Source organism: Rhinichthys klamathensis, unplaced genomic scaffold, assembly GCF_029890125.1.
Source record: "Rhinichthys klamathensis goyatoka isolate OS25496 unplaced genomic scaffold, OSU_Roscu_1.1 h1tg000092l_1, whole genome shotgun sequence".
Taxonomy (NCBI): Eukaryota; Metazoa; Chordata; class Actinopteri; order Cypriniformes; family Leuciscidae; genus Rhinichthys; species Rhinichthys klamathensis.
The window spans coordinates 2,017,460-2,032,793 of record NW_026606631.1 but is presented as its reverse complement, the minus strand read 5'-3'; the positions used below and the strand labels follow the sequence as shown (position 1 = coordinate 2,032,793).

The 15,334-nt window shown below is 38.0% G+C and overlaps 1 protein-coding gene across 1 annotated transcript; it reads right to left on the bottom strand.

Moving 5' to 3' along the window:
* Positions 1-3,164: 3,164 nt before the first annotated feature.
* On the bottom strand, positions 3,165-10,732 carry igf2b (insulin-like growth factor 2b). The gene is made up of 4 exons (XM_056252110.1): positions 10,545-10,732; positions 9,236-9,386; positions 7,053-7,234; positions 3,165-6,092 (listed from the first exon to the last, which is right to left on the bottom strand). The coding sequence occupies exons 1-4, from the start codon at positions 10,611-10,613 to the stop codon at positions 5,856-5,858; spliced, it is 639 nt and encodes a 212-aa protein (XP_056108085.1). The 5' UTR covers positions 10,614-10,732; the 3' UTR covers positions 3,165-5,855.
* Positions 10,733-15,334: the final 4,602 nt, after the last annotated feature.

The following is a 15,334-nucleotide window of genomic DNA, read 5'->3' as shown; positions in this document are numbered from 1 at the left end:
ACCAGTAATGTGAGGAAGGCTTTCTAATTATGTAACCATAGTTTCTGACTTGTAAATAGATGGACATTCAGTATTTTTGAATTATCTTTGAGCGCTATGGGGCATGACATGCTGGCAGAGGTTATGATGCTGTCTTTATGTTTATTGGGTCATGCCCTTGTAAAAGATACAATAGGTTAAACACAACAGGGTAACAGTAGGATCAGTACAGAAGTTTTGCTATAAGGCCAGTATCACTATTACTATTACTTATACATAAGCTTGGGAATTTGAACAAACACATTCAATATTAAATAAAGTTATACACTCTCAGTTTGTGCTGTGAACATGAATAAACTATGAAACGACAGTGGGGGCGGTGGGCAAGTATGGCCGTGTGACAATAACTACCTAGCAACCGCATACTAACACCATAAAATAGGCTACAGCTAGCAACCCCCCTGAATAAACCTACATAAATGACCTGGAATTGGGCATAGCAACAACCTAGCTAGCAACCACCTAGTTACACCATAACTAATAGCGACCGCCTAAAGAAACCTTATAACAATATGGTAAAATCACTCATGAGCAACTGCATTAACAACTTGGCAACCACCTAGAAAAATGCTTTGGCAACTGCCTTCTAACACCATAACAAACACATAGGAAACACCCTAGCAACACCTTGGCCACCACCTTGTAAAACCCTAACCTAACAACTACCCATACATACCCACGCAACCATATTGCAACATACTGGCAACCATGCACCTACAACACCCTACAAATGGACAAGAAACATTAAAACAATTTTTTTTTCAGAAAAGTTAAAAATAGCTGTTATAGTGCGTGTAATTAATTTATCTGTTTATTTCAACTGATGGGAAATTATGAGTAAAATAGTTCCATCTACTTGCAGAGGTTCATTGAGGTCACGGTGAGCGTACTCACGTGATCTTGAATTTCAGTTTACTTCTTGAAATATTCATTCATGTTGTAAAGACTTCTCCGATTGAAATCTATTGCAGGGAAATGGAATTTTGTAGAAGCAGCTGTTAATATTTAAACCACCACAGTGCACTAAATTAAACAAGCAGGTTAACGTCGTGCAACATTTAACGTTTTCTTTAACGACATTCACGTGGCGTCTTAAGGGGATACATCGAGTGCATCCATCATTATAGCAGACACAAATACTCACTAACACACGCCAGGTTGCCTTCCGCTATGGTTCACTAGTTGATGTGTCACAACAATCTAGTGCTCTGTGCGTTAATGTGCAGCCTCTGACAGCTAAAATGAATCTGAAAGGCATCAAGGAAGCGCTCGTACTCCTTAGTCAGCTGTTCGGGACACGGCCGACCGGCGGGATTACGTGAACAAAGCTGATTCATTTAAAGGAATATTGCACCTAAAATTAAATGCTACTAAATTCACCAAAATGAACCCCCTTTAACAGTGCCCTTGTAATCTTTAATCAAAACAACTTACCCTCCCTCTGATGACAGTCACATTTACTGTTGTTTGGTAAATTTTCATGGGTGAAATCCAGTTATTTGATTGGACCCTTTTCACATTTCCTGGGTTCTCTGAAGCAAAATATTTCATAGTTGGGTAAACTTCAGTAGTGGTGAACAGGAGATGACAACAAATATAGTTTTTGTATTTCCATTTACTCCAGTAGTAAAAGAAGAAAATCCATGATAGAATTTCCACAACTTTCTACATGAGGAAAATTACAGCAGTGAGAAGAGAATTATATCAAATTTGTCCTCATGCAGATCAGGTTCACTTCGTCAAATAAATGCACCGCGGTGGTGTGAAAGTTTCTTCTGTGTAAGTTGTGCTTCATATATCTCTACACTATTGATTGACAAAAGAAAATGAACTTTTTTTGCCAATTAAATTTCAATGAAATTGGTTGTGTCCACATCTTTATCTTGGCAGCCATTTAGTGATTAAGCATCAAAAAACACTATTCAAATATAACAGCTGACATTATATTGCACTATTATGCTAATGGGAAAATACCATTAGTTGTTTGTTGTATATACTGCTTTTATGATTTGTTTTATTATTATTTGGAGCTTGATCGACATGGTCACTATGAAATGTGAATTTTCTTGTTTTGTGTTGCATGGAAAAAATAAAAGCATATGGGTTTGGAACGACATGAGGGTGAGTAAATAATGACAGAGCAGTCTGTCACGGGTGAAATAAGATTACATTTGGTATAATAAATGATTTAATGAAATAAAGATCATTTAAAGCTGCTTTCTACAATTGCTTATCGCTGATTATTGCACGTTTGCAGAGTGAGGACATGATCAGTCATGTGTGGATGGTAACCAGCCCTTAACCTTTAGCAGCAGCACATGCAAATGAATTTCACAGAATTAGGTTTATTATCTAAACATCCCCATTATAAATTCTGCGGGGGTCCAAACATTAGAGTTCACAGTGAAAATCTGGAATTCAAAGTCTTATTTATACCTGGAAATAAAATACAAAGCAATATTATGTTGTAAAATTAATGAGAAATAAGGTTCTGCACTGTTATGTCACTAATCAAATAAGGAAATGTGTATAGCAAATAAGCACAATGTGCTCTTTGGAACATTCGGATGCTGGATGACATGAATCATCAGGTTTTGCACAAACCTGGATAATCAAATAAATGATCAATTCTGAAATTCAAAATGTCATGCTGATAATATAATTTGTAATGAAACAGTTTGTATATAAAAAACATTTTTCACCAGACTTTTGAACTCCACCGTCTAAAATATTATTTAATATCGCTGAATCAATCTAAATAAGTTCATTTATGCCAACAAAACTACTCAGGTAGAAATATTGCAGGTTACCAGTTTTTACATTGCTTGACCGTGGGGATGTTACTGTAGCTTGAATTCTGCTGGATACAAAGTTTTCAAGAGCTTGCTTGACTTCATCTGAGCTGAACCCTAGCGTGCGGAGCTGACGTGCTTCTGCTCCCATGTCAGTTGCTCACTGTTTGGTCACATTTTAGTGCATTTTCCTTCGTTGGCACACTGCAGATCAGCCAGTGCAGAAAAGATGCTAAAAGCATCGAGGAAATTCTTTGTAGGCCTCAACGTCTACTAAATCATTTACAGTGCAACCCCGGCAATAAAAACACATACACTTGCACATGACTGAAACATGTTTGATAAAATGGTTTTTATTGATATTAAAAATGAAAGTACATGAATTGTGCATTTCGGACGTTCTATAACGTGCAGAGGTTAAATCAATTAAAATACACACAGGCTGCGTGGGCTACTGATATTAAACTGTTGCCAATGAAAGACAAAAGATCCCTTCATTTTTAGCGCAAAAGGACGCGTTTTCCTCACACGCCTTTGTTCGCACGGAAAGATAAGTAACCAGTTTGGAAAGAACAACAGTGAATGCAGTCCTTGCAGGAATAATAGACAAATGGCAATGCCTCTGGAAATATGGGATGTTCAAATAATAAAAATAATGATAGTAATTACAATAATTGCACTGCTTAGTCACAACTGATATGAATCAGATAAATATTGGAATTATCAAGGCAGAGGGATACACCGCAGGCACTTAGACCTTTAAGTTTCAAGATACTAAGCGATACAAATTTTTTGACCTTAAGATGGGGCTTATACAAGAAACCATGTTGGCTTGTTGTCCTTGTTTGAGAAACTGCAGAGAAAATGGCCTTGTATTGGGTTTTTCACATAAATCCGCTGATATTTCCTGAGTATTAGGGTAAATAAACACGGTAGCCCTTCAACAACTGAGATGAAGATACATGGAGGACTTGAAAAAACACCCCGACCGAAAGGAAATAAGAGGATTTAGGGCATATTATTGTAAAATGGCGAGATTGAAGGGATGTATATACATTCCACTCTTTGTGACTTCATAATAGATCTTTGTGACATCATAATGGATTTTTACTTTAACTTATGGCTGCAGTTCAATTACTCAGCAACAAGAACAAACATTGAACCAGGGACAGACTCTTCTCAACCCCCAAAACATGGCATACCTTAGGAAAATTATGATACAAGACTGTAGTGGTTTTGTGTACAATAGTGGAATATAGAGACCAGGGTTTATCCAGAACCTCGTGAGGAAAGTTAAACGCAAGTTTTTTTTGTAGTTTTTTTTTTTTTTTTTTTACAAACAGAAATCCATTTGGCAGATTAAAAAGCCATGCGGGAGGGAGAGAGAGAGAGAGAGAGAGAGAGAGAGAGAGTATTCTGAGTATGTGCCTATTTTTGTATTACAACATGCCTAAGCAATCCAGGCTACAGCTACTGTTAAAATATTGATTTTAAAATAGCTCTGTGGCGAACCAAAAAAAAAAAAAAAAAAGGAAAATGTTTTTTGGTACAAAGCATCTACAAAAAGCATTTACATGTAAAATGGGGGAAAAAAAGAGAGCATATAAAATAAAATCCATCAGTTGAGCATCAGTGCTATGTATATTACTGTATTTGGACTGATTTTAATATATAATTTTATAACAAAATAAATAATGCCTTTATACAGTGCCCATATTTGTACTTAAACAAACAAACAAAAAGAAGCTTGGCGGCTCATTACGCAAGATACAGCTCAGACTAAAAGAATATTACATGATGTCCCTGGAAACTAATTATAATATATATTTCCATATTTATTCTATATATATTTATATATATATATATTCAAGTATTTGTTTCTCAGGCAAAAGTATGTGAATACTACGGATAAACGTTTAAAATATATGTTAGATGACATTATTGCGTTTTTTCCCTTTGAATTGATATTTGTGCCTTTTTTTTCAGAACTGTAAAATAACGTTACAAAAACACAAAGCCTATTTTGCAACAACAAGAATGTCACGGTACCAGAAACCAAACTGGGCTTTTTTTTTCTTTTTTTTCCTTGAAGCGTTTTCACGAAAAAGAACATAGAAAATACAAACATCCCACTTTTTCAAGGTCACAATGTCCCTCTTCCTGCAGTGCAAAGCAGGGGTTTTGTGCAGCCACGCTCGAAAGGAGGCGAGTTCTTCACGTCCAGGCATTTGAACATGATCCCTTCAGCGTCCCCACACTGCTCCTTCCAGCGCCGGGACCCAAGGCATACGTCGCGTGTCTTACGTATGCGCATCTGATATCCCCGCGGCCAATATGCTCTTGTTTGCTCTTTCCAAAGTCACACTTTCCTTAAAACGGAAAGTTTAATAAAGTTTCAAAGGAAAAAAAAACATGCTTTTCAACCCCTTCTCCTTTGAGTCCATTCCCAAAGCTAGCACCATGACATTTTTTGAGCTACATGTTCATAGTCCATAAAAAAATAGTGCCTTTTTTATTTACTTAACAAGAACTTTGACGTAATCCGTGGCGATGTGCAATTCGCAGACTCTTCTCTGCTTTTCATTTGTGATTACAAGGTGCTGGAACAGGAATCTAATTTTACAACAATTCCTTACAGTGTGGATGTCCCTTTATAGTTACAGGTGCAAACTAATATTTAAAAAGGACTAAAAGAGAGATACTTTTGTCTCGGGAGAATGCAGTGGAATGGGTTCGTTCATGCTAGCTCTAGCTGTGCCTCGCGTTCTGACGTCCTCCAAACTGGCGAAAACGTTCGACGTTCCGCAGCTTCTTCGCTCTTTCTTTTGCTTCTTCACCTCTCATTTATGATTTGCCTTTTTGTTGGTGAACGAAACAGCAAGAATAGAAACTTGAAGAGCGTGTGAGCACGTCTGGTGGGGAAGGAAGAAGGGTTGTTGAGGACTGCCACAGAAATGACGTCAGAGACAAAAAGCTTTGATCCCCTAGTCTTTTTTTATCGACTCTGTGCAAATGATCCTGGTTTCACTTGTGGCTGACGTAGTTCTCTGTGGGGAGAAGGATGGGCGGCAGTTTGCTGGGAAGTGTGATGAGAGGCCTGTGGTGGTGCAGTTGCTCCTGGGCCTTGATTCTCTCCGCCTGCCGCCTAAACTTCTTGGCCCGCAGGATGGCAGGGACGCCCCTCCGTAGCCTCTGGGCGGCCTTCTGTTGCCACACGTCATATTTGGAATATTTCACGGTCACGTGCTTTCTTGGGACCTCCTGTTGCGAAAGTAATAATAGTGTTAGAAAATGACTCCTGAAACAGGTTGAAATTCTCACAGATATCTGTAATGCTGTTTTGAAACAATCTGTATTGTAAAAAGCGCTATATAAATAAATGTGACTTGACGACAGATATCTTCTACGATTGCTTGGAAGATCTCTGAAAATGACTTTAAACTCTCTTAAACTCAAAAGTTTTGACTAAAAATTGAAATGATTTTGCAGATATTTTGCCAAAAATAGCCAAAAACCCTAAACTACCAAGACAACACCCCACTTGAATTTCTCTTGCCCAATCCTCGTCTTTCTTACAGTCTTAGTTCACTCAAAAATTACAAATATACCATTATTTACTCACTCGCATGTCGTTCCAAACAGTCTCCTCCTTTTAAAATCAATACAATGATAGTCAGTGTTATTTTGGACCCCATTGACTTTCTTTATATGGATAAAAACAGTCTTCAAAATATCTCCTTTTGTGCTCCGCAGAAGAAAGTCATATAGGTTTGGAAGGACATGATGTTGAGGAAATGAATGGCAAACTATTCATACCATATGTTATTTAAAGGGCTATCAATTTCTAATACTGACAAAGAACAAAACTCAACACTGAAAGAATGACAAGGAAGGAGATACGGGCACAGTTCCACTTGTCCCCAATGTCCAACCAGCTAGTCTACATCCAGGTCATTTTGAGAGACACTGGTTTTGTAACCAATCCAAGTATGTGATGTAAATCTACAGGAAAATTTCAACCTAGATATGACCTCTCACTTCTATCATATCATTTTCCACTTGGTCAGCAGTTTTAGAGCAATACTTGCTTACTAGTTCCTTACTCTGGCTCATTGTTTTCTTTAAACCCACATGCCAGGATGCACAAGTTCGGCAGAAAGCACAGGACAATCAAGATGGTGCGTGTGATAAAGGTTTTGTTGTTTCCCACGGTCGACATACCTGTTTTAATGCGGGCATCACCGGGATGACCTGTAGGGATGTGGCTGAAACGTCCCTCTCTGACTTGGCAGGTTTAGCGCAGTATTGTTCCAGTAGAGCTAGGTTACAACTGCTAAAACAACACTCTTCCACAATCCCACGATTTTGAGAACGCCGACTATTCGACCTACTAGTTGGTCGACCTGCAGGGATACAAATAAAATAAGTTTATGGATGACAGGGAGAGAAGCTCTTAGATGGTCACATGTCAGACAAAATTGATGAAGTTCACCCAAAAAATGTCTTCATGTCATTGCAAACCTGTGTTCAAAACCAGTTTGTTGTCCATGCAGTGAAAGTCAGTGGCGACCAATGTTCCTTTAAACCCCATTGACTTCCGTTGCATAGTCAAAAACAGTTTTTCAAAATATATTATTTTGTATTCCAGAAAGTCATACAGGTTTGGAAGGACATTGGGGGGAGTAAATATTGACAGGATTATACAATGTTGATTGAACTATACAGGCCTAAACTGGTTTGCTGGTTTCCCAGGTTTGGGGCACTTGTCAAATACTCCAGCTGGCTGACCAGGTAACAGGAAAAAGCCTGATTAAACCAACCTAAGTTGGTTTGATTATTATTAATTGTTTAAGTTCCCATTCACTGAGCCTGATAAAGCTGGTGTTTAGCTGGGTAAACTAGTCATCCAGCCTGAACAGCTGAAAGGTGGGGAAAAAAATCCCTAATTAAAACCAGCCAACAGACGAGCAAACTAGCATAGACTGATTTGTTTTTTTATTTTATTTTTTCAGCTGGAGATCCAGCTGCACACCAACATAGCCATGCTGAAAGGCCATTTGACCATCTCAAACCAGTTAAGACTGGGGGGGGGGGGGGGGGGGGGGGGGGGGGTGCTAGTTTTGTCTGTTTTAGCAAGAAAGAAGAAGAGATTTGGATCAAACTTTCCAAACAGTTGCCATCAAACATGCAAACACATTCAACAAACCCTACAAGCAAGTCAATTTAAATCAAGCTACAGTTATTCCATTGTCAAAGCAGATTTCATTTTCGATTCATTGTGTTTTGACTGAGACGCATCCGTAGTGTATAATAAAGGCAAAATCTGTGGCATAAAATGGAGTCTGTTTATTTGTTTTCTCGCCCGGACTGATCTCGTTATGCCGTCTAATTGAGCTGTTCGAAATCTGTTTCGAAGAATTCGCCGACAACCCAGCAACACGGATCCCAGGAATGGAAGACCGAAAGCATACAAATAAGACAGCTAGAGTGTTGAAGGGCAAAAGTCTTCGCTTCTGTTTGGATGAGTAAATGGTGGATATCCTTTGACCTTGTCCTTTGCCAGCTCAGCAGAGATAAAGGGAGCATGAAAGAGAGGAAGGGGGAGGGGTAGAAGAACAGACTTGGCATGAAAGAGCGAAGATACAGGACACAGTAATGGAGGTGGGGGAGCCAGACCGGGGAAAAGGAAGGAACAATTGATTTTCAGTCAAATATTATGCGAACGATTGGCGCTTCTCACAACCGCAACGATCTGAAAGGGTGTTCTTGATTGTAGGATGGGAAACATTGAAGAGTGGATCTGGTGGATAGAGGGGGGAAAATCTGTGGCCCAAATTGGATAATGATCTTTCGGGGTAGTTAGGCTTCTGTGGACAAGAGCAAACAAAGGCCTTGTCTGTTTGTCAGTGCTGGCATGAGGAAGACGATAAATATTTAAAAAGTTGTGCTCTCGACCCCCTCCGTGCATGTGAACGGTGTACAACCAGCAGATGGATCTGGATCTGGATCGAACAATCGGCAATCATTGCACCGAACTAGTGCAAATCAATTGGTTAGTATCTGTTACGCTAAACTAGTAATGAAGCTGTCTCAATCCATCCAGCCGTGTAAGAGGACAAACAACTTTTTTTCAATTGAGTGTAGCCTGGGAACATTTCTGGAGAGGTGAATGGAATGCCACTTGGGTACTATTACTTTCCCTGGCGGAATGTGCAAGTAAACAACCAGGCCATTGTGGCTCATTTAGCATCCCTTTCATATGCAATCACAGATATCGCGAGAGAATGCGCCCAGTCAGCACAATCTGCAGAGACTTCGCTCGTAACTCTGGTCGTTCGTGACATGCAATTGGCAGGGTTTGCAACCAAAGAAAAGAAAACACAGAGATGTCCAAATGTACGTACTGAAATAGAAGCCTCTGTCTTCGCAGACAAACTGTAGCGCGTCCACCAGCTCTCCACCACATAACGTTTCAGCTGAGGCGACTTCGAAGGCAGACAGGGTTAAAAACAGTATGCATATGGGCATCCGTACGGACCAGTACATCTTTATGACCTGCAAAGATAATGTGTTTTAGTTAGTTTAGATGGTGCATTTCATTTTTAATGTGCAAAGCTGATTTGTTATGCCATTTTTATGAAGATATCATGTATACCTTAAATACTTAACATAATACTGAACAACTATTATTAGCTTCATCAAGGCATTGAATTTAGTAATGCAATACAATGTCTGCATGCATGGCCATCGACTTGCTTGATCACATGGTTTAAACCAGTATGTCAATGTACAGTATGGAAAGCAGTGTAGTTCACAATAAGTGAAATGTACATGCAACACGGGAATTGTGTTTTTCTCTCTCTAATGCATGTAGCCTGTTTTAGCAACAACAAAAAAAAGAGGTCAGATTTTTGAGTAACTACAGTATTATTTCTTTCTTCGATGGATCGAATTCACCAAATGCAATACTTAATACACCCTGGGGAAATTGTGCATTTTGTAGTTTGTAGCACTAAAAAGATGATATTTTAAAGTCGAAAGACCTGCTGATCATTATCTTCAAGATCTTCCTCTGGTAATAGCCATTAGTTCCTTCAGTGCATTCCAAATCGCCAATGCAATTCCTCAAACACGCTGGGATTGTACTTGCATGCATCGACTTTTTAATTAACGCTAGAAGATGAATTGCTTATCCACGTCAAAAAAGAGCTTTAATCTCCCTTATTTAGGCTACACTCTTACACAACGTTCAACAAGTTTCAAGACTGCTGAACATACCCAGCTATCTCATTCCACACAACTCAGCATATAATTTCCCTAAACCCAGCTCATTTAAAGTGCTGTCGCCCCCTTGCGCAACTTCTTCCCCGTGCGCGCGTATCCTGAATGAAGTGTCAAGTACATTTTTATTTGTAAAGCGCTTTACTACACATTGTTTCAAATAAGCTTTACCGAAATTCATTATGTAAATGTTTATAATATCTTATAGTTCACATTTACAGCTGTCAAAATGTTTAGAGCTGTTAGCAGTTTAGAGTGTCAAAAACATCTCCGTTGCATTACGCGAACTGAACGTGCAAAAGACTGCATCTAAAATCTCTTTCGTTTCCAAACCTGTCAATTTCTGATGTTTATTCAAGTCAACAACAAAAAAAGAGAATATCTTCAGATATGTCCAAGATTTCCTTAAGGTTGTCAAAATATTTTCTTTACCTTATTTATGAAACTGTCTGTTCTCAAGCAGGTATGGCAAACAGAATGATGTTTTAGTTGGTCCTCCATGACAACGTAAAAAAAATACGCGGTGCTGTTGTATTTGGTTGAAAAGGTCTGTTAGTTTCCCCAGTTGGTGTTAGGATGTTGTGTGGAGCTGTCCCAAAAATCAGGCGACAGGCAAAAGTTCTGTGAGAGAACTATTATATACCCAAACCCGCCCCTTAACACCCCCCTCCACCCCCCGCCCCTCTCGTGCGCATGTCCGTGAGGTAAAACTCGAGGTGGTCAGTGAATCTCCAGCAGTTTTCCAAGAATTCCAGATCACACAAAGGTCAACGAGCATAAAACAAATAGGCTATGCTTTCCTAAAATATTATGACGGCTACATCGTTATTTCACAAATTATTTGAACACCATCTCAGCCAGTTCATTTATAATGTAGCCTAGAATCAAATAATGAATAAGACAACGTTCGACATTTCAGAAACGCACACGTCATCAGTATCAGTGTACAGAGTTCTGTCAGGACAGTCGATGTGTAAAATTTTACAATGGAAAGTGCCCGGATGATAAGGAGTGAAGATGAAACGCTTTACGCCGTCATTTCCTCTGATATCCACCTGCCTTATCGATCCTCACGCGAATAGTGGCTGTAATGATGGTAATTCACTTTACAGGCTGACCATTCAGAGCACTGAGAGGATAATGAAGAATTAGCTCGACTTGAATTGAACTTAAATTGGTTTGATTGAATTACTTGGAAATGTCATCCATCACCTGGCAAAGCAATAAGGGCCATTATTTGGTGCAGATGTTTTTCTTCGTGGACACTAGTCTCCATCTGATATGAAATGCAGGGTCCAAAATGTCTACTGCCTTACTAAAACAGCTTTTGAAATTGTTTTAAATTATAATTATCATGTGAACAATAAATTATATTAAAAAATATATATGATCAATAAGGTATGACAACATATGTTTTTACATCAAAATAAGTTAAGCAATTTTCACCTGTTTTTTATTTATTTATTTATTAGTTACAAGGTTAAAATATTTTAAGTCAGTTTAATGTAATTTAAGTTTAAATGACTTAAACATCCAAGTTGATTGTACTTAAAATGTAAGGCATATATATATATATATATATATTGTATACAGTTTGCGATATATACATATATTATGCATTTAGTTATTATGTTATATTATATTAAGTTATATTAGTCTATTATATTATATACAGTTTGCAATATATATATATATATATATATATATATATATATATATATATTGCAAACTGTATAGACTATAATATAATATTATATAATATAATAACTAAATACATAATATATGTATATAATATAGGCCTATACTATACATAATAAACATGGTAATTTGTTCATTGTTTTGAATGCCATGATCATTAAGATGAATGTAAGCTATTTTATTTTTATTTTTTTTAAAAGGTGTGATTGCATTGGCCAATGAATATTTGATGAAAACTCATTTTAGGGTTGGAAATCTTCAATGAAATTCCGTATCGGCAAACACGACAGGCAAAATGTGGAAATCACAAACCGTGCATTGTAAAATTAAACAGCTTCTTGCCTAAAACAACGCAAATGAAACGTTTCGATATGCAAAGTGATGATAAACAGCGTGAAGTCGGGTAGAAATTGATGATAAAATTAGAGAAAAGCAATGGTCCTGTATTCTTTGACTGAAATGGCGCCCCTGCTGGTAAGAAGAAGAATAGCGGAATAGCGTGAAAAAAGGGGGGCCTGCTGCTGCTGGCATGAATTATCAATGCACTCTGTTACTGGAAGCACCATTATAAAGACATTAAACCTCTCTTCCTCTGTCTCCTATTATCCATCAGATGAAGGAAGCAGGAAACCCAAAAGATCTGTAGGGCCTTGCAATAAATCATTCACTGCATTCAGTAAGCTGCATTTTCATCTTAGTCACATTGCCATGCACAACAATGTATAAAACTGCCCATGATACAGGACCAACCAGTCCAGAACAAAACATTAGAGGTCATCAGTAAAAAGCACAGGAGGTTTTGTGATAACCAATATGTACAGTCAGCAATATCCAATATTTGACCTGAATAGCTCTCTGTTTTAAACTCAGTGACCTCAGTTTAATTGTGAAAATTATGCAGCTACAATAATATATCAGTCTTCGTTAGCGTAATATCCTACACCTACTGATTTACTACATGACGTATTCCACTGTGGGATTTTTAAAATGTATTTAGTGGTTGGTTGCGTATTCAAATGGTAGATCTTCGGATCCAAAATCAGAGTCCTCGTCCCGATCCTAACCTCTAACCTCATGACACGACCCTTGCAAAATCCCTAGTCATTATGCCGTCCTTAATATAAAAGTGCTCATCAAAAAGTGCTGGTGTGGGACGCCTCACCTACATATATGCTTAGACTACCATCTGGTGGTGGTTGTTTAATTTCAGGTTCAGTCAGACAAATAGTCTTCTGAAGCCAACATACTTTTCCTGTGAAAAGCATTTATGAACGCGTCGATTTAATATAAAGTCAGGAAGTAAACCACAAGAACAGTTTGGGATGTTTTCAAATATATTTCTTTATAATAGCACATATCCAATTTGCACTACACAGTTTTCTTGCAACTTTATGTATGCTTAATAACAGCAATGGTATTTCCACTTTTTATGCATTGTTTGACTTTGCAGAGACTATTCATATTTATATTTCATATTTTCTGAAGAAGGTTGAATATAAACAGGCACCAATCAGTAGGCCAGTGTTTTCTTTTTGTGAATGATTTGCTGTTGATAATAAAATATTTCTACCATCTGTAGAAGAATCAGCTCAATGTATTATTTTAGGAATATATTTGGAATACTAATACATTCGATTTTGTATTGATTATACACATTTGATAATATATTGTACAGTTGTTTTTACATTTTTTTTGTATAATCTGGTGATATTTCATAAATAACTTTTGTCTTCAATAGCTTCAGGGTATGTTTACACAACAACGATTTACCGCAAAAAAACAAAAATCGCCTACAGACGACAACGTTGTCGAAACGATATCGTTCACACGGATCCGCAAAAATGTCTAAAAACGCTGTATTATTCATGCCAGGCCAGTAGATGGCGATGCCACTCTGTAAAGAAAACTACACACCTATAGACGAAACACGTAGTTCGCATACGCATGACGTCACCGTTTTCACAATTCAAATTTTGTAGTTTACAGACAGACGATAACGGTATCGTTTTCAAAAACGTGCGCTTTGAATCCCGTTTTCAAAAGTTAGCATTTTCAGGTCCCCAAAATGCCGTAAATGAACGGCCGAAACGCGTAAAAAAGTTTTACGTTTTTAGTTGAAAACGTTGTCGTGTAAACGCCCCCCTTATTAGCTTAATTTACAATGGGCATGATAAATTTTTTTTAATTCATATCATGTTGACACAATTTTTGTTTAGTAAAGTATCACAGAGTGATCCATTAATCCAGAGATCAAAAATAAAAATTCTGTCATCATTTAATCGCCCTCTTTTAATCTGTGTGACTTTCTTTGTGGAACATGAAAGAAGATTTTGAAGAATGCATGGTTTCGGTTCCCATTGACTTTCATTGTATGTTTTGTCCGTACGAACCAAAACTATTTGGATACAGACTTTCTTCAACATATCTTTTTGATGTTCTACAGAAGACAGAAACGCATGCAGGTTTGGAACGACATGAGGGTGAGTGATTGATGGTAGAAATTTCATTTTGGGGTGAACTATCCCTTTAAGGCAGAGGTCTCAAACTCGCGGCCCGCGGGCCATTTGCGGCCCGCGGGGTGATATTTTGTGGCCCCCTACTTGACATTAAAGTTTAATGTTAGTGCGGCCCGTCGTTGCGTGTGCCGCGTTTAAAAAATAAAATAAAATTATCCCTTATGGGCTACCATAGATAGTCTCGTGACAGCTTACGGTGGGTTTGTTGTCAATAGTTGTCATAGACAACCGCGAAGTACAAACATACTGCGCCTGGAAAAAATGAGCGCGTCGCTTCAATTATGAGCGCGCTTGCCGCGCGCCTACATTTGAAATAACGAACTTGAGCGCGCAAAATATGTGAGCGCGATATGTGAACGCCCCCTTGGCGAGCTACCACCAATCAGGCCACGAGCTACTGGTAGCTCGCGAGCGACGTGTTGGAGACCCCTGCTCTAAAACAATGTGAGAATAATCATTTTGAGCTTGTAATATGTGTCCAACAGGTTGATAAGAAGGTTTGCTTTGATTTGTGCAGTCAGTAATTTGAGACACTATACATGTGTAGAAGAAATTTAATAAGACGGGCAGACATGACTGCAAATATTTGTATTTCAAAAGCAATAATTGTTTTTCTAAGTATAATAAAAGGAAATGTGCCTTCCAAAAAAAACATTCAATATCATTAATGTGTTGTATAAAGAAAATAAAAAGGACATAAGCAAATATAAATATCACAAATATGTGTTATCGACGATAGGAAGTTTGTAAAATGAACTTCAACTGTCAGAAGGACAGCTCATGAAGAACCAATCATGTACAGAAAGGAATGTTCAAATTCAGAGGAACAGTTCAGAAGAAACGTTAATAATAAATATTGAGAAGATTGGATCAGTTGTGCTCCTTTTTTGGAATACTTGAATACTATTTTTTGTGGAATACTTGATGCGGCCCCGCCTGACCCCGACTCTACCTCCAGCGGCCCCCAGTTAAGTTGAGTTTGAGACCCCTGCTTTAAGGTTTCTGGTA